The sequence below is a fragment of the Monodon monoceros genome, unplaced genomic scaffold (genome assembly GCF_005190385.1).
Source record: "Monodon monoceros isolate NGI ecotype Baffin Bay Population unplaced genomic scaffold, NGI_Narwhal_1 Super_Scaffold_2, whole genome shotgun sequence".
In the NCBI taxonomy this organism is placed as follows: domain Eukaryota; kingdom Metazoa; phylum Chordata; class Mammalia; order Artiodactyla; family Monodontidae; genus Monodon; species Monodon monoceros.
In genome coordinates this window covers 47,063,604-47,083,834 of record NW_021703776.1, presented here as the reverse complement: position 1 = coordinate 47,083,834, position 20,231 = coordinate 47,063,604, and the positions used below count along the sequence as shown (strand labels likewise).

Here is a 20,231-nt window from a genome sequence, read left to right as displayed (position 1 = left end):
CCACTACTGGGCATATACCCAGAGAAAACCATAATTTAAAAAGACACATGCACCCCAGTGTTCATCACAGCACTATTTACAATAGCCAGGTCATGGAAGCAACCTAAATGCCCATCGACAGACGAACGGATAAAGAAGATATGGTACATATGTACAATGGAATATTACTCAGCCATAAAAAGGAATGGAATTGGGTCGTTTGTAGAGACGTGGATGGACCTAGAGACTGTCATACAGAGTGAAGTAAGTCAGAAAAAGAAAAATATCGTTTTTAATGCATATATGTGGAATCTAGAAAAATGGTACAGATGAATAGGTTTTCAAGGCAGAAATAGAGACGCAGATGTAGAGAACAAATGTATGGACACCAGGGGGGAAAAGAGGGTGGTGGTGGCGGGATGAACTGGGAGATAGGGATTGACATGTATACACTAATATGTATAAAATAGGTAACTAATAAGAACCTGCTGTATTAAAAAAAAAAAAAGACCCTAGGACCTTCTAGGAAATGTAAGAGGACTCAGTCATATTCAGTAGATGCCCCTACCTTGCTTATATTCCTGATTTTACTGATTGTAGCTTGTATTGTTTTCCTCATCTCATTCTTGCTACACTTTGGGAAATCCTCACATATTTTGCACTAATTAATATAACACTCTCAATTTAGTCTGTCTCTTTGTTATTGTCCACTCACCTTCCCATCTTCTGACATACATCTAATGAAAGGAATAGAGGAATAAAGAGCTGTGATCATTCACAGATGTCCTTGATAGTTGCCCATGGGATTCCAAGGGTCTTCTAAAGTATTATATTTTTGTTTGTTTTGTGTTTGTGGTTGCAGTTGTGGTTGATGCTGCTGTGATTTTGGTGAGCCTCTGATAAATCTGTTCAAATAAATTCTTGTTCCAATCAAAAAAAAAGAGAAAAGAACAATACCATGTGGTTTCACTTATATGTGGAATCTAAAAAAAAAAAAAAAAAAAAAATCTTCTTTGAATGTTGTAACTCTCAATCCAACTTTGAGGCAGTGAGGACAAGGTTGTGTACCCTGGCAAAAACCTATTATATAGCTCTTGCATGTTGCCAGGTAAGCATGACCCCTACTCTTTGTTAGATAATTGAGCTGGAAATAGGGTACACGTTTTTTTAGTGGAAGCTAAAGAGCCTAAAAAGCAGAAATAGTATATGGAAGGTTATAGCCTCCATTTTCTGAATTGAGCCAAGGACTCAGTCAGTGCTCCATAAATATTGTTTGAAGTTGACTCCATAGTGCAGACAGCTGCATGATCTGGACCAGGGGCTGGCAAACTATGGACCATTGGCCAAATTGGGCCTGCTGCCTTTTTTTGTAAATAAAGCTTTATACAGACACAGCCATGGATGTGCATTTATTTATTGTTTGTGGTTGCTTTTATTCTACAGCAGTAAAGCTGAGTAGTTGTACAGAGAGACCATATGGCCTCCAAATCCTAAATTCTTTGGACTTTTACAGAAAGTGGCTGCTGGCGTTGGTGTAGGCTGCTCCATGATCTGGACCCATTCTATATAGCATGGCTGATTTAGTTTTAGCCTGAGTAACCAAATCTGTAGTTTTAATTTTGGCTTTTAAGAATTGGAGGTTTGTCACCACCTCTAGAACAGACAAATACCACATCATTTCACTTCTAATTCTTTTATTCTCTTTTGTTTTATATTTAACATATGAATATATTTATTTCTTCAGGAGATTGCTACTCAGTATCAACTGTGTGGCCCTCTGTCACAGGATTTGTATCTCGTACGCTGCCACTACCACAGTTTGAAATTTCTTTATGTGATTAACATACGCGCCCAAATACTGTACAGTGTTAGATATTTTTCACAAGATTATACACAAAACCTGGGGTGGAGGTGGAGAGTCATTTTGTGTTGGAGTCTGTAGAAAGTCTCATATTACATAGAGTTCTCTTAATTACATTATTTCAAGCAAAAGTACATGTTACACTGTTTGGGCAAAGCAAGTTAGACTAACATTCTCTCAGTCATTCCTACTTTTAGCCCATTATGTATCTTGCTAGACTAGATCTAAGCTCCTCTGTTTTTGCTGAATATTGTGCCCACATTCTTTGCACGGTTCTTGGCATAGAGTTAGTGGCTAAATATTTGGTGAATGAATGGTATCAAGCATATACTAGAATTTGTTGTATAAACAAGACAGCTCCCTAATTTAATTTTCCCAAATAGCTGACAAGGGGGCTAGCACTTTTATTACATGCTCATTTACCCATTTCCTTCTGGTTGGAGGCCCAACGTTATTATCTACAGTATTTGTGCCTTAACACTCTGGACTGCTTTTGGTCTTCATATTGTGTTCCACTTTCTCATTAATTTTTGGTGCCGTACTGTTACAATATATATAAAACATTGATGGAATAAATCAGATCCATCTAACTCTTCTCTTCAGAAATTCCATTACTTTTCAACTTATTCAAGAAAACACTTGAATCACTTTAACTCCCTTGAAAAAACTTCCTTGCATTTTCGTACTGTAATTACATTAAGACAGTAAATTAACTTGCAGAAAGCTGGCATTTTTATCACATTGACTCTTTTAATCCAAGTTTATGGAATGTATCTGTTTAATTCAAGCCTTTTTTTTCTGACCCCTTCTCAAATTTTATAGTCCCCTCTATTACATAAATGTCACCTAAGAAAATCTTAACTAGAGTGGATTAATCAAAAGCTGCCACAAAGGTTATATTAGCTCCAATATAAGTTGAGAAGTCTTCCTTATTTTTCATTTTCAGAAATGACTTTTATAAGAGACACTTAATGACTTGCATAAGATGGCAATTTCTGTTCCCTGAAAGTTTGTTATTACTCAGCTGTAAAACCATCTGTGCCTTTGTGGAGGAAGATTTGAAATACTTTTTTCCAATAGCTGTTAGTCTTTTCAAGTTTTCAAGTTTTTCTTGGGCCAATTTTGGTATTTTGTATTTCTCAAGAAATTCATATATTTCCTCTAGGCATTCATATTTATTAACTTATATTTTTATAATATAGCTTTAAAATACTGAAATCTTTAGTATCTATAACTAGTTCCTTTTTTTATTCTTTTCTTTATTTGAGTACTTTCAATTTTTTCTCAGTGTTTTTTTTCTAGAATTTATCTGTCATGTTAGCTTTACATTTCTTTTTTTTTTCTTTCTTTCTTTCTTTTTTTTTTTTTTTTTTGCGGTACGCGGGCCTCTCACTGTTGTGGCCTCTCCTGTTGCGGAGCACAGGCTGCGGACGCGCAGGCTCAGCGGCCATGGCTCACGGGCCCAGCCACTCCGCGGCATGTGGGATCCTCCCGGACCGGGGCACGAACCCGTGTCCCCTGCATCAGCAGGCGGACTCTCAACCACTGTGCCACCAGGGAAGCCCTACATTTCTTTTTAAATTAAAAAATACTTATTATTTCCTACCAATATCTTTATTTTTCCTCCTTTTTTATTTTTTGGCATTAATCAGTTGCACTTGGTACATTTACTTCTGATAAACCTTACAGTCTGATAAGTGTATTTAAAGCTGTAGTTTTTTTCTGAATATTGCTTTAGCTGCATGTCACAATTTTTTTTTTACATTTAGAATGCCACTGCCATTTAGATGTAATTTCTTTTGCAATTTCCTCTTTAACACAAGAATTATGTAGTGGCATATTTTACTTTCCACACATATCAACTTTATTTTGCTATCCTTTTGTTATTGGGTTCTAATTTTATCACACTATTCAGAAAACATATTCCTAGCTATTTAGAATTTTCAAGACATCTTTTGTAACTTAATTCATAAATAGTTGTATTTAAATATTTCTCATGTATGTAAAAAGCACACATATTCTGTGCTTGGGTATGAGATTTATATAAGTTAAATTTATATAGATAAGATTAATAATACAGACACACACGTCTTCTCTGCTGTGTGGCTTAGATTTTGTTGGCTTGATATACTAATTCTGAAAAGCATATGTTAAAGTTGCCAGCTACAGTTGTTTCTTTCTTCCTATAATTCTAGCAATTGTAGTTTTATACATTTTAAATCTTTGTTGTTAGCTGCCTATATGTTCAGGATTATTACAGCTTTTCGATTTATTGTAACATCTCCCTTGTTTCTAATGAGGCATTTTACTCCAAATTCTATTTTGGCTGATAGTAAAAATTCAACACTGGCTTCCTTTTGCTTCATATCTGCTTCACAGTATCTATTTCTTCCATCTCTTTGTTTTCAGCCATTCTGTATCCTTTTGCACAATTGTGTTTCCTTCAGTCAACCTATTCCTAAATCCTTTATACTACTCTAGGAGTCTTTGTCAGTTAATTGGTGAGTTTACCCCATTTATATTTAATCATTTTAATATTAGAACTTACATCTACCACCTTATTTCATATATTACAGTTACCATGCTTCTTGTTTTGTTTTGATCTTTTTACCTACTTGCCATTAGATACATCAAATTTTCACCTGCAGCTTAAAAGTTATACATTTTTATTCTACTCTTCTAGAGATTACCCTTGAGTAACTTTGACTCAGTCTTAGGATATTTTCTCCCAGCAATATAGAAAGGAGATCAGCAGCTATGTCTTTACCATTTAACAAAATGATAGCCATAGCATATGTTTATCTACCTCTCCTCTCCTCTCATTCTAATTATCGTGACACAGGAATGATAATTAGCTGGTTTTAATACTTTGATTCACAACCTTTTCCCCTGAAAATGTTGTAGGGCAAAGCTTCATTGTTTTGAACTAGCATTGCATACTGTAAAGGAAAAGTCTAATGACAACAGATATTTGGATGCTTGTATTACTTTAACCTTGTACTTTAAATTTTTTATCACAATTTCTTTTTTTTTTTAAACAACTTTATTGGAGTATAATTGCTTTACAATGTTCTGTTAGTTTCTGCTGTATAACAAAGTGAGTCAGCTATATGTATACATATATCCCTATATCCCCTCCCTCTTGTGTCTCCCTCCCACCCTCCCTATCCCACCCCTCTAGGTGGTCACAAAGCACCGAGCTGATCTCCCTGTGCTATGCGGCTGCTTCCCACTAGCTAGCTATTTTACATTAGGTAGTGTATGTATGTCCATGCCACTCTCTCACTTTGTCCCAGCTCACCCTTCCTGCTCCCCGTGTCCTCAACTCCATTCTCTACGTCTGTGTCTTTATTCCTGTCCTGCCCCTAGGTTCTTCAGAACCTTTTTTTTTTCTTTTAGGTTCCATATATATGTGTTAGCATATGGTATTTGTTTTTCTCTTTCTGACTTACTTCACTCTGTATGACAGACTCTAGGTCCATCCACTTCACCTCAAATAACTCAATTTCGTTTCTTTTTATGGCTGCGTAATATTCCACTGTATATACGTGCCACATCTTCTTTACAGTTTCTTGAAGTAGGCCTCCTTTCATTAATTTTTTTCTTCCAATCTGGTTTCCTTGTTTTATGTTTGTGTTTTCATTTTAGTCTATGAATATTTTCTTCATTTTTAAATTTTTTTCAGTTTCTGTTTCTTTTCTAGAAACCCTGTCTTCAGTATTATCTTTTTTATGTTTCTTTTCTGTTTTTTTTCTATTTCTGAGATTGTTCTCAAATGTGTCCTCTCATGTCAATGATTCCATTTTCTGTAGCATTAAATATGCTTTCAACTTCAAGTTCAGGTATGCTCTTAGCACCTCTAAAATGACTTTTAATTACATTTTTAGTTTCCTTACTCTCCACTTATTCCTCATGCTTCTTCACTTTGTCTTCATCCTGGTGTTCCATAGAGTTACTTTAAAATGTCTTTTTATTTATGGGATACATAATTTTCACAGGTTTACTTATTTGAATTTTCAAGTTGGTACTCTCTTTTCCTTGATCTGAAGTATTTAGTAATAGGCTCAGTTTTGCCTTTTTCTCATTTATTTATCTTGAAATGAGGCAAAAACCTTTTTTTGTATTCAAGCAGCAATTAGCCACTTTTAAAAATTACGAATTCCATTTCCAGACCTACATCAGGAGGACATATCTATGTGCCTAGTTTCCAGCCTGGTGGCTATTTTCTGGCAATCTATCATCTAAAGCAGTTCTCTGTACTAAGGTGGGATATCCAAATCTCGCCACTCAGTTCTTGAAGTTAAAGGGAAAAAAAAAAAGTTATTCCTTGCTATCGAAGCACTTACTGTGACTGCCCCTGTCTGTATTGCTGCACTTTGGGGTCTGCAGGTGAAAGTAGGCAATGTGCCACTATCAGCCACCCTTCCTGCATTCTTTTCCTCATCTAGCAGTTGCTTTCTGAATGAATATGGAAGGTGGAGAGTTAGAGAACCTGGTTTGAGGACAGCTCCTGGGAAGGACAGTAGAGGTTGCCCATCTTCCTCACTGCGTAGACCTGGTATCTCAAGCAATCAGTGAGAGAGACACAAAGCATCTCCCTGTCTTGGGAGTGAGGCTTGGATGGATTTTTCTTAATTCAACTTCGTGACTCCTTCATATTCTAGTAACAGTTGTTTCTAGTTTCAGTGTCAATTTGGTTGTGAGTTTTTCTTTTGTCATGTGATTTCACTGGAAATTTAGTGGGAAGTAGGAAGAGGCTGAATCGGAAACTGCTGGCCAGGTGCCATTTCAGTGGACTGTGTGGTGCTTCCCCTCCACCATTCCTTCTCGGGAGCCATAGATATCAGCTCCCAGTAAAAACAGTTCTGCATTTGTCTTGAGGAAAAAATGTGGAGGGTAAAAAATTGTGTTATTTTGCTTACTTAAGTCATAGAGAATCTATGAAAAGTAATCTAGAAGAAGTTATTAATGCATTAGATAGTAATCTTTATGGAACTTCCCATTAATATGTAGAGAAGGTAAAAAATGTTATGTACTTAACAAGAAACAGATACTTAAAAGAGTAGCTGTAATTACAGGCTGTCACCTACATCCAGCACCTTCACCATCAGTAACCAGTTTATGGCACCTCCTTAGAGAGTGACCCTGTGCTGCACATACGGCAGTTAGTGTTGCCATTCACATTAGGTTACAATATCATTCAGTCAGCTGATTTCAGCTAGTTTTGCATAATGTTCCCTGAGAAAAACACTTTTGTTAATATAAAGGTAGGTACCATATATAAACCTTTGAGCAGAAATTATAAAGCAATATGGCATAGTTTCATTTTAACAGCACCAAAGTATAGGCAAAAACAGCACTTATTTCTTCTTTTGTGGAATTTACACTGTCATGGGTAAGACAGACTGCAGTCAAATTATCACAGAGATCATTGTAAAAATTCTGATTCCAATGCTGAAACTACTTCATAAAGTTGTATGCAAATATCAGTTATTATTTTGCCCTTGTAAAGTAAAAACAGAGAATGTCGCTCTTATCCGTAAAATCTCTAGTACTAGAGCGCCCTTAAAATCTTTCCTGCGAAGATAACATTTTTCCTTTTTAAAGAAAAATGTTTTTCATGCTTGCACAGGATAAGTAAAGAGTGCAGAAGTTCAGTTTTACAATGTTTATGCATAAGGATGTTTCTATTTCTAGTGCAGTTATATTTGGATTATATTGATTCAGTGATGTGAGTACATGTGCTGTATTCATATCTTTGAAAGAAATAAACAGAAAATAAACACAGCAGGTACACCTGCAGAACGTTATATGAGAGCTACTGTTCTCCATAGGAGTGTGTGTGTTTATTTGTGCTGTAATCCTTTGGTGGATATTGATGCCGTTCATGTTCAAGATGACAGAAGAGATGAAAGAGATTGATCTTATAAGTTGAGAGACACTGACCTGCAGTCCTTAACCTTTTCTTTTTATTTGTATCCTCCCTTCCCAAGTCTTTTCACCAAACCTAGATTCTCTGAAGCCCAAAAGGTCCAACAGGTATTTCAGGCTCTGTTTCTATTAACCGGCCCTGTAGACCCTGCCCCCTGCAGTCAGCCTGACCAGTCTCGGGGGTTGTCTGCAAACCCTTACAGCTGTACTCTGGAAAGCCTATTAAACGTGAAAGGAGAACTGCTGTAGAATAAGAAAACTCAACTTTGTACGCACTGTGCTGCTTTTGTCAAGTCACTTCACCTCTTTGAACAGCAGTTTCCTCTTGCTCATGAAATGGAGGTATCCCAGGCCCATCGTGCCCACTTTGCCTGGGAGGCAGGGTCCATAGTAGGAGATATGACACGTAGGCCGAAGCGGCAGGTCACCTGAAGTTTCTCTCCAAGTTTTTCTGAGGCATCTGGGAACTTCTCTCAGGAGGTGGTATATATTAATTTCCCTGTAGTAAGTGTTTCGAAGTTAGGTTCTATGTCGCTTTCGTGTATCCTCAACAACTAGCACAGCACCTGGCACACAGTCTCATTCAGTAAATGCTGGTTGAATAATGAGGGAGAGATTTCTTTCTAAGTTCCATGACTCATAACAGCTGACTGAGCACCATGTTGTATGTAGTGCCAGAATACTCAGCCTACCAGAAGTGATCCGTGGTTTCCAGGTGGAGTCCTAGTTTCTCATCTGAGAGGTCACAATGATCACATATGCCTCAGGGTTTCTGTGATGATCAAATGAAAAATGTATTCCAAAGCTGGTTCAGATGAGGGGCATAAGGAAGGGAGGAACAGAGGTAGGTGGAGTCAGACCTGGGATAATTTCCATTCCACCACCTGCTTCTGCTGGGAACTTGAAGAAGCCATGTAACTTCTCTGAGCCTCTTTCCCTGTCTGAACAGCGAGGTTAACAGTGCCTGTCCTGCCTCCCTTACAGATTCATTTGCAGTGAGGAAGGAGATGATGAAAAAGGGAAAAAGGGTCCTACGAATGTAAGAAACTTAGTATTAGAGGAGAGGACTGTGGACTGGAATTCGTAAAACCTGGCTTTGACACTTACTAGCTCTGCAGCTTAAACTACTGAAACACAGTTTCTTCCTATATAAAATGAAAGTGTTAGATTAGTTTATTTTTATTGCTTTTCCTGTTAATAGTGGTGATTTGTAGAAGTTCTCTTCATGTGCATGCAGGATTAAAATAATCACATATCTATAATTTTCAGCCTTATGAGTACTGGGGGAAACCTCACACTAAAACTTTTGTCCATCTTCTGAATAATGTCTGAATTTACAGACCCCATTCTGCTTTCCTGTAGCTGAAGGACTGGGCTATACTGAGTAACACTTCAAGCTTTTATCAGTGTTCTCACCTCACCGCTTACCAGTTCAGCTGTCTTCTGTTATCTGTTTCGCTAAGATGGGAGGGGCAGGATAACTGAAAATCAACTTGGCTGCTTCGCAGTTTCACGTCAGTTTGTCCCACACACCAGCGGATTAGTCTAGTGTATGCATTCATAGGGATGAAAATGCTGGCTTGGAACGAGAATTCCTAGACTCTGCAGCCTTGACAACCATCTCCAGGCCCTTCATTTCATAAGTGTCACACCTGGAGTACTTACAGGGGCCTTGGGGTTCTTCCCACCTAGCCCTCTCATTTTTCATATGGGAAACCGGGGCCCAGAGAAGTAGCTTGCTAGAGAACATGGCGATTTGAACAAAGAAAATCCAAAGTCCCAGCAAGTTGTATTGCAATATATTACCCTACAGGGAGTTAACCACCGAGAAAATAAGATACGGCAGTTCCTCCTAGTTGCGGTGTTCATCAAAAAGTCTGCCTTTTTGATTTCTTGCTACTCTTCAGCTTAGAACCAGAGGGCTTTTATTTCAGGTGCAACGTTTTACAGCATTTAGCACTTTTAACTGAGAAGTAGAGTTAGGGTAATCACATCTGAGTTCTTCAAATCATTCTTTCTTAGTCTTGGCTAACTTTATAGAGGACTTACTCTATGCTAGACACTGTGCTAACAAAGAGTACTTCCTCTCTAGAGACTGTTAGAGCACAGAAGGCCCTGGGAACAGTGAGGGTGAAAGAAGCAAGAGCCGAAGAGGCAAGAGTGACCAGGTCTGAAAGCAGGAGAGTGGGGCAGAATCACATCTGAAAGTTTCAAGGTCACCCCTCAGCAGGAGCAGAGCTGTAGCTGCAGAGCCCGCAGAGCTTTAAGCCCAACAGGAAACCTGAAAGCATCCCGGAGGGGGCATTTTGCAGGGAGCGTGGGGCCTCTCAGTTTCTGGGCTTTTATTCATCAGCACCTAAGGGTGTTGAATGAACCCTGTCCTTGATTCTAACTTCTTTCCCTCGTCATCCTTCCCATACGCCCCTGCTGGCCAGGTGCAAACCAAGGAAGTACAGATTACAAACCAGAGAGAAACCTGAGGGTTATGAGGCGGTGTGATCTCCAAAGGTTCACATTTCTGTCTTTTCATTAGCCGTCTTTCTGATAAGAAAATCTTGGACTTATTTGATTACAGTAATATGGGAAGTTTACAGTCCCTCTGTACAATCCTAAATTCAAAATGCTCTGAGACAGTTTTTTAAAATAATTTTGTGGAACACTCACTTGGGTAGTAAATCTGACCAAAACTGACAGGATGCTACAGTCTTACAGTCTTTAGGTACCTCCCTTAGTGAGAATATTCACATGTTTGGTGGCAAACATATTCATGTGTCTGATTACAGAGTTGCTTCCACAGACCCTGCTGTGGGCAATAAGCAATTTATGGAAAAATGCATTTTACTGCGTTTCTGAAATTGAAAGAACTCGGAATTCCAAAACCATCTGGCCCCAAGGATTTTAGAAAAGTGATTTTCAACACATAAAAAGTTTTCCGTAAATTTTGGTGTACTTATTTATCCCTTAAGGAATGAACGTTTCCTTCGTTTTTCTTCCCTATGAAGAAAAAGTGGGGGGGGGAGGGGAGAAGCAAAACAAGTCTAAATGGTGGCTCTCAGGAGAATAAACTGTAGCTGAAGCTTTGGGGGTGGGGGTCTAAGGTCCTCAATAGGAGTAGATCTTTTAAAGGACAGAAAACTAGATCTGTACTTTTCCTGCAATTAAAAAAAAAAAAATTACAGATTTCGCCGCGGAACTGCATCATCCTCTTCTCCAGCTTTGCAGCAGCCTGAGCTGTAAAAGAGCTGCTAAGCCTAAAATGCGTGCGACTCACGGAACCAGAGCGCCACCTTTCTTCCAGATTTGGAATTGAAGCTTCCCGCGGCCACGGGCTGACTTGCCTGCCGAGGCTTGTTCAATCCACAAGACTGCAAGGAAACAATTCCTTGACCCTCAAATCATAAAGGAAGAGCTGCAAAGAGGGCAAGAAAATGTGTTTCCTTCTCTTTGGTCCCTGAGCAATTAAATTCGTAACCTAATCTGATGTTAGGGAGTGTGAGCCATAAACCCCATGTTTAATTAGTTTGCACCTAGAGTCATTTTACACACTAGACATTTTAATTTACAACCTGCTGCATTGCAGCACTTTTCTAGGCCTTCAGCTATATAATAAGGTATTCTGCTAGCTGCTGAAGCGTTAAAAATATAGATACACTTAGTTCAGATTTTTTCTTCCTTTTCCATTTTCAGTTGCAAATCAAACATGCAGTTACAGAAGCAGAGATTCAAAAATTGAAGACCAAGGTAAGCACCAATACATGATGCTTGAATTGTACTTTTTAAACTTCAGATGCTATGAATAAGTTCAACCCGAGGACTAAAGGAATTTGTTTCTGTGCATTTGAAAGAATACAAATGTGAGAGATTCATTTCCACTGTTAGCGGAAAATCCTGCCACTGCATACTCTTAGGGGGTCAGCACCACCATACCCCTCAGTGAAAATAGCACAGTATTTTTAAATTACATATTTGCACACATGTGGCCCGTTCCCTCTGAGCTTTCCTCAAAAAGTAAATGTTTATGTGGTGGTGTGATGAATTGGGAGATTGGGATTGACATACGTACACTAATATGTATAAAATGGATAACTAATAAGAACCTGCTATTTAAAAAAATAAATTAAAAAGTAAATGTTTATAATAGTTCAAGAATCCAAATTACATTTTGACCACTAATTCCTTAAGCACAAGCCGTTATACTATATCTCTTTATCTTATCTTAAATGTTTAATTATTTATTTTTAACTTATTCATCAGAGATAATGTATTTTAACATAGCACATTACTTATCTTTCATAGAGAAAACTTCCAATTTCTAGTAATTAAATATTATGAAATTTAATTAATATATGAATAATTTATTTTAGGTGCCAGGTGCTACCAGAAATCTTTAGACAAGTTTAGTTCATGTTATTTAAATCTGTGGGGAGATATAGGTCTTGATTAAAGGAGTATATGTTTTTCGTTTATATATGAAATAATACATAATTCAGAAGGGCATTTTTAATTGGTAAATTATAAGGTACTTGTAAGTTTCTTGAACAGTGTTTAGTTTTATCAAGTACATAATTTCAAAGATTTAAAAATATCTTTTGAGTTACTTTAAAAACACAATAATCTTTATTTTTTATGGTCTTTTAAAAATTGAGACATAATTGCTCTCACACTACTAACAGTCCGTTTCCCTGTTCACATTAGATACACTTGTTTTGGTTTTTCCATGTGTTTTAAATGAAGATGAATTAGCAAGGCTATTTTGGTTAAATGGTATTTTTAGCTAATAACTCTGCAGCTCTTTAGTCAAAACATGTCTATACATCATTCATGGTTTCAACCAAGCTCTGTGAATAATAAGTTTTAAATTAGTACTGGTTGGTAAATAAACAACTCAAACACGAAACATTGCTTAATAAAAGATGCAGCAAATACCCAGTCCTGTTTTAAATTGCCATGTTTCTTGTCATAGAACGGAAGAATAGAAGATTTTTTTTTAGTTGTTAGGTACAGTCAGGGAAAAAGATTCACCTGGGATTGCAAGTGCTTTAACAAAGCTTATGTGTTAGATATTTAATCTAGAAAATTCTATAAATTAGTATTTTATATTTTTCTCAATGTTATATTGGCATATAATAGCCATAGATTAGCTTGTTTTACTATGACTCTTTATATCCAAGTTGATAATAGAATTCCTAATCTTGAAATGTTTTTGACTACTTTTTACTTTGTAACCTGTTTTGCCAATGTGTTTAGTTTAAAATATACATAAAAACATATATTTCCACTTTCCGAATGATTTTGGAATGTTTTAGATTTTGAAAATTGATAGTTTATAATGACTCTGCATCCTTTTGAACTTTAACAGAGGCATGTGAAGTAGATGAAGCACTCGTTTAAAGGTTAGCTGGTTATTCTGAATAAATGACCTTTGACCCCTTACCTGAGAGATCAGTCTTGAATTTCTTCAGAAATGAGGGATTTGGACCAGTGTGTTATCTGTTCCTAAGCTTCCCTGAAAGCAGAAACCACAAGAAGCTGCCTTCCTGTCCCATCAGAGAGATTTAAATTAATTCAGCAATCATTTATATTTTTACTCACACTTTTATTCAAATCAGGATTTATTAGGCTCTAGAAACTCAAAACAGTGTCAGCAAAATAATGAGCTACAAGCTATGTTCATGTCAGTTGAAATAAAAGATGTGATAATATCATCAAAAGGGATAGAAACAAAGTAAAAATCACTTTTATCAGATGATTATGCCCAAGGAGCTGTTCCAAGCGTGCTGATGTGTTATATCACAGTTCCGATTAAAGATAACATAATTTAGTCTTAGAGGACTTCAGTTACTTGTCCAAGGTTTAAAGGCCAATAATGGCAGAGCCTGGAATTCAAATCTAAACTGTATGACTCCACGGTCCCCCTCTTATCCATTAGGCCATACTGTGTGCTTCTGCCCCTCTCTCCCTCCCAGCTTGCCTCTCCCCACTCCCTTTTTAGTTAACTTTTTATTTATAATTATATGTTAAAAAAAAAAAGAAAAACTCTAAAAGAAAGTGTGTTGAAGTTCATTGGATAGAATCAAACTCTAAAACACTTTTTCCTGCTCAGAGAATTTCATACACCACATAGTGTGATGGAAAGATCATGGGAGTTGGAATCAGATCCATGTTTTGTCATTTATCAGATGTGTGACCTTGTACAAACATTTTCACTTTTCAAGGCCTCCATTTTATAATCTGTGTAATAATGAAAATAATACTTGCTCTTCTCATCTCAGTGTGTTTGATGATTTGAGTATATGTAACAATGGAATTTAAAATACACTATAAAAATATGAGGGATTTTTGCTACAGAAGTACCCAGATAATGCTTGCTTTGATATTTGCTTTGTCCAGCTACAAGCAGCAGAAAATGAGAAAGTGAGGTGGGAACTAGAAAAAACCCAACTCCAGCAGAATATAGAAGAGAATAAAGAAAGAATGTTGAAGTTGGAGAGCTACTGGATTGAGGCTCAAACGTTATGCCACACGGTGAACGAGCACCTCAAAGAGACTCAAAGCCAGTATCAAGCCTTGGAAAAGAAGTACAACAAGGCAAAGAAACTGATCAAGGATTTTCAACAAAAGTAAGCAGCTTCTAATGACTAAAGAATAGTTGTGTGTATCTAAAGAAGGTTTATATCCAGTAATTTCATAATATCTAGTGGAAAAGAAAAGGTGACCTCAGAGTCATGCCCCTAAGGAGCATAGTTAATGCATAAATAGACATTAAGTTTTAGAAATCTCTTGCATCATTTTTCATATGCGATTATAGTTTTTCTTCTATAATTTTTTGGCAACCTCCTGTTTTGTTGTTGTTGTTAATCATTAATAGTAACTGTTAAACCATTTGAACCTCTATCCTTTTTGAAACATCTGTGGTTTAGAAGCAAGAAGCCCAGCTGAAGTCATGCAGAATGACTATTGGATAAAGTACTTACAAAGCAGCAACTGGGGCCTTGATGAGGCTGCTTCTATGTCTATTCTTAGAATCAGTTAACTTCAGAATTTTCCCACTACAGATAGTGTAAATATTGACTAGCAAGACCTCCTGCCCTGCCAGTTTCCTTCTTTCAGCTGTTGAGAGAATCAAAAGGGCCTTGGTTCACTGCAGTAAGAGACCATCACCACACTCTGCTTTTAAATTTCAACTGCTATTTCTGAGCTAATGCTGCTTTGCTTCCATCTGTTGAATCTTGGTGTAATTTCAGGGAGACTGACCAGGGAGATTTTTACGGATTTTTTTCAACAGTTACTTCTGGCTAGCTAGAATAATAGAAAGTAGCACCAGTATCTCATCTGGCCTTCTATGTCAAGCCTTAAAAGCTAAGCATAGGGCTTCCCTGGTGGCGCAGTGGTTGAGGGTCCGCCTGCCGACGCAGGAGACACGGGTTCGTGCCCCGGTCCGGGAAGATCCCACATGCCACGGAGCGGCTGGGCCCGTGAGCCATGGCCGCTGAGCCTGCGCGTCCGGAGCCTGTACTCTGCAACGGGAGAGGCCACAACAGTGAGAGGCCCGCGTACTGCAAAAAAATTTTTAAAAGCTAAGCATATATGTAAGAGTCACCGTAACTGTTATTTCCTATCATGGAAATAATGTTTGTAATGTTTAAAAGATATTGCTATAAAAAGTGTATTAGAAAGGGGGGAATTGTTCTTATGACCATGAATTCAGTACATCACTGTTTTAACTCTTTTTACCAAAAATATACCTAACTCTATTTCATGTAATAATTTTATAATAAATTCTACCAAATTTGCATATTGCATTCCAGACTCTCCAAATGGAGGTATTTCTCCTTCTCCCCATATTATCCTCAGGTATGTAGTGACAGCTCCCCCTCAGTGTTTCTGACCCAACAGCCCCTCTACTGCCATTTATAGGAAGCAATCTTATTATAATTATCTTTTTAAAACTCCTACCATCCAGTTCCATCAGTTTACTAGGTAAATGACTTTATAAATGTGGAATTATATCTACTTGACATGTAATTATCTCCACTAAATTGTCCAACATGGGTCATTAGTTCAGTAGCTTCTATCTAAATATGAACGGGTGCTCTAGAGTCAGGAGCTACAGATGAAAATCTTAGTAAGCAGAATCAAAGCATTTTTCTTTACTTTGTAATCCATTAAAACATTTTTTTTTTTTTTTTTTTTTTGCGGTACGCGGGCCTCTCACTGTTGTGGCCTCTCCTGTTGCGGAGCACAGGCTCCGGACACGCAGGCTCAGCGGCCATGACTCACGGGCCCAGCCGCTCCGCGGCATGTGGGATCTTCCCGGACCGGGGCACGAACCCGCGTCCCCTGCATCGGCAGGCGGACTCTCAACCACTGCGCCACCAGGGAAGCCCCCATTAAGACATTTTATTTGCTTTCATTACTAGATACCTTTTCTCTGTGATTGAGTTTTGTTTATTTAAACAGCTGTCTAGTTATTTATTTCACTGTGCAGTTCATTGCTTCTGATAAGAATTTTTACGTTTCCTCATTTATTGAGTGTTTGATGCAATGAGATCTATTATTTTCTTCTTAAGAGAACTTGATTTCATCAAAAGACAGGAAGCAGAAAGAAAGAAAATAGAAGATTTGGAAAAAGCTCATCTTGTGGAAGTTCAAGGCCTGCAAGTACGGGTGAGTTATATGCTCAAAGCCACTGAGTAATAGGGCAGCCAGACAAAAGTATAATTTGAAAAGATACATGCACCCCCATGTTCATAGCAGCACTATTTACAATAGCCAAGATGTGAAAACAACCTAAATGTCCATTGACAGATGAATGGATAAAGAAGATGTGGTACATATATACAATGGACTATTACTCAGCCATTAAAAAGAATGAAATAATAGAGATGATCACACTAAGTGAAGTAAGTCAGAAAGAGAAAGACAAATACCATATGATATCACTTACATGTGGAATCTAAAATACAACACAAATGAACATATCTATGAAACAAAAACAGACTTACAGACATAGAGAATAGACTTGTGGTTGCCAAAGAGGCGGGAGGGTTGAGGAGGGAAGGACTGGGGGTTTGGGATTAGCAGAAGCAAACTATTATATATAGGTTGGATGAACAGCAAGGTCTTACTGTATAGCACGGGGAACTATGTTCAATATCCTGTGGTAAACCATAATGGAAAAGAATTTGAAAAGGGTATATATATGTATAACTGAGTCACTTTGCTAAATAGCAGAAATTAAACACAACGTTGTAAATCGACTATATTTTAATAAAATTTTAAAAAAAAGAATAGGGTAGTTTTGCCTAGTGCTTGGAGAGAAGTGCTGATTTAGGGTTTCATGAATGGATATTTTTTTTCTCTCTTAGATTAGAGATTTGGAAGCTGAGGTGTTCAGGCTACTGAAGCAAAATGGGACTCAAGTTAACAATAACAACAACATCTTTGAGAGAAGAACATCTCTTAGTGAGGTCTCTAAAGGAGATACCTTGGAGAACTTGGATGTCAAGCAGACACCTTGTCAAGATGGCCTAAGTCAAGGTTTGTTTAACCTAACCATAAAAAATGTTTTTAATGACTGTAAAATTTGGCCTTACATTCTTCTTTTTTTAACTCAGAGATTTAAAAGTTGAAAAAGTCTTCCTGCTGTGGGAAAGAAAAACGGGCTTATCAAATTAGGAAGTTATAATTTTTCTCTCATCTTATCAAAAATAAATCTTTGATGTAAAGAATTAACAAAATTCCAAATCGGACAAGTCAGATATTATTTTTAAACCACCATAAAATTGATAAGCTTAATAAACTGCCTTAAATTGATAGCTCGTCCCATATAGGGTGAGTTACACTACTTAAGTATTAATTAGTAAGCCTTAAAATGAGTGATTTTTAAGTCCCTAGAAAGATCTTTTTCATAACCTCAGAAGGCTGACTTCTAGCACTTGGAATTCACTAAGAAGTTCTGTGTAGTTTTCTGCTTTTACCTCGATGTCGTGTGTATATGTCTCATTCTTTCCTGTCAGAGACCAAATCAGACCAGAACACGGGAAGCATTTTGTATTGTGAATGGCTGTCTTCTTTCATACACCTGCCATAAATAAATCACTTATTTGCTTCCCTCACACACGCCCGTGCATAGACTGTGTGTATAAGAATGTGTATGAATGTTTTAATACGTATAGTGTATTTATAAATTAGAGAACGTAGAAGAATTTATAACAATAAATGCACAGGTGGACATAAAACTTTTAATTTCATCTTTTAAAATAGGTACCTAGTAGACCTTAGGAAAAGTGAAAATAAAAGAATGTTATGTGGCAGCATTGTCGTGAAGGGACTGACAACTCACAGGCAGTGGTTTGACATGCAGTAAAACTGTGATCACTAATGAGCTGTTTAATTCTTTGATGCTCTTTCGCACATATTAAAATGTCTCCAATGAGATTTTCCTGATAAACAAGTGTTTATATCATATCGTTAACTTTCAGAACTAAACTCTTAGCCGTTGAAAGTGAAAAGTATTGGAAATTTTCATTTAAAAGTAAAGTGGTATTTAGAGATTTGCATCTGTTCACTAAGTTTATATCCTTTTGCTGTGTTTTCCCTTACTAAGACATAATCTGTAAATAATGCCTCCCAGGCCGTTAAAGAAGAGTATTTAGCACCAACATTACCACTAACTGAAGAGGTATGTGACTTTAGGAAGGTCATTCAACTTCTCTGGCTTGGTTTTTTACTATGTATAATATCAAAATGGCAACACTTCTTTCTTCTCCACCCTAAAGGGTGTTTGAGGTGAAAAAAAGAAATTTTATTAGAGCTTTTATGGAGTTACAATTTTTATATCTGGAACTCGATAAGATTGTTTTCTTAAAAAAGTCAGAAATCAAATCAATGTGTTTTTTTCACCTTTTTGAATATTTTAATTCTTCAAATTCGTCATAGTTTATAATAAATATATATTCCTGCTATGCCATACACAAAGTATGATCAGTAACCAGTAGCTTTCCAGAGTCTAATTCATTTCTGTTCATTTCTTTTAGTTCAGAAATCTGTATCTTGTCAAACATATAATTAATGGTATTTATTAAATTATATGACTACAGAATATCAGCAAACTATACTATAAACATGCTGATTTGGATTAAAACCTTACATTTCTTCTGAACCCTTTTTCTTCTCTTCTACACCCTCCATTTTGCCACATAATTACCAGTTTCCCTAGCAACACTGTCGGTTCACGGTGAGATGCAGAGACTACTAATTCTTCCTGAGACCAATCCATGCTTGTGCAGTAGAGGCAGAATCAGTCATCTCAGGCATTAGTAGCATACATATCAAGCGGTACTCTTCCAGTTTTGCTGCCGAGGACAGTCAGTGATAAATCTCCTTGAATTTCAGTTGCTTGATCACATAAACTAAAATGGCTTGGTCAGTAGCTAGATAGGAATGCTCTGGAAAGCACTTTTCTAAATTGATCCTTTGCTTCTGTTGCTAGGGAACGCTGAAGTCCTAGAGGTTCAGAAAAGGAAGTAAAGCAGCGGACCAAACGCAAGCCATTTGGTATTTAATGATCACCCTCCCCCCCAACACACACCTTTTTGCAACAGGATGGGTACAGCGGTTGAAGTCAGTTCTGCTAGTCTGCGCCCTTGAGGTGCAGTGCTTTACCTCCCCACCTCCTGTGGCCTGTCCAGTTCTGATTTGTTTTCTAAGCACTGGAGTGTTTTATTGATAGGATGAGTGGTTTAGCATCTTTCTGGGTCTGAGGCAGCTCAGTGAAGCAAAAGGATTATCAGTTATAGGTCAGTGAAAATCTGTGTTAGAATGAAATGTGAAAGAAAAGGAAGGAGAGAGTGAAGGAGGCAGAAAGGTAAGAGGAGGAAAGGAAGAGCATGTAAGCAGCTGCTTCTCCACAGGAACTCATCTTCTTCTAGGAATGAGAGTCCCAACTGGGGATGGATTAATTATGTGACTCTCGATATTAAATTATTGTACATTTTTAGAGTGATAAAGCCGCTTTTCAAACCATGCAAAAATTTGCCACAGTTAAATTTATATCCAAACATCATATGTATGGTTCTTTCTATAAACTAAGCCTACTCAAGTATCTCATTAAAATGTTGACAGATTGGGAATTCCATGGAGGTCCAGTGGTTAGGACTCTACGCTCTCACTGCTGAGGGCCCCAGGTTCAATCCCTGGTCGCCAAAAAAAAAAAAAAAAAAAAGTTGGCAGATTATATATACAAATATATTATTTAACACATTCTGATACTTTTTTCTTAAAATCCATAAAGCAACTATAACAATGTTTTTTCACCAAGAGATGAAACAAACTCTAAATCCCTTCTAGTTTACACCAGTATGCTGGTCAGATACTAGTTTACATGTGTTCCAGGATGTGAAAAATGACAGTTTTGTCCCACTGCCATGTTTCATATTTATAATTTCTTAGTGTCTGA

General features: G+C 37.2%; 1 protein-coding gene across 4 annotated transcripts in view; it reads left to right on the top strand.

The window, feature by feature from the left end:
• Positions 1-20,231, top strand: part of PPP1R9A (protein phosphatase 1 regulatory subunit 9A) — a 317,021-nt gene that overhangs the window by 242,817 nt on the left and 53,973 nt on the right. For all 4 annotated transcript variants that reach the window (XM_029233109.1, XM_029233106.1, XM_029233108.1 and 1 more), the window contains exons 8-11: positions 11,459-11,512; positions 14,162-14,391; positions 16,342-16,438; positions 17,140-17,311. In XM_029233109.1, the coding sequence (XP_029088942.1) occupies positions 11,459-11,512; positions 14,162-14,391; positions 16,342-16,438; positions 17,140-17,311 (553 nt within the window). The remainder of the gene's footprint in view (positions 1-11,458; positions 11,513-14,161; positions 14,392-16,341; positions 16,439-17,139; positions 17,312-20,231) is intronic.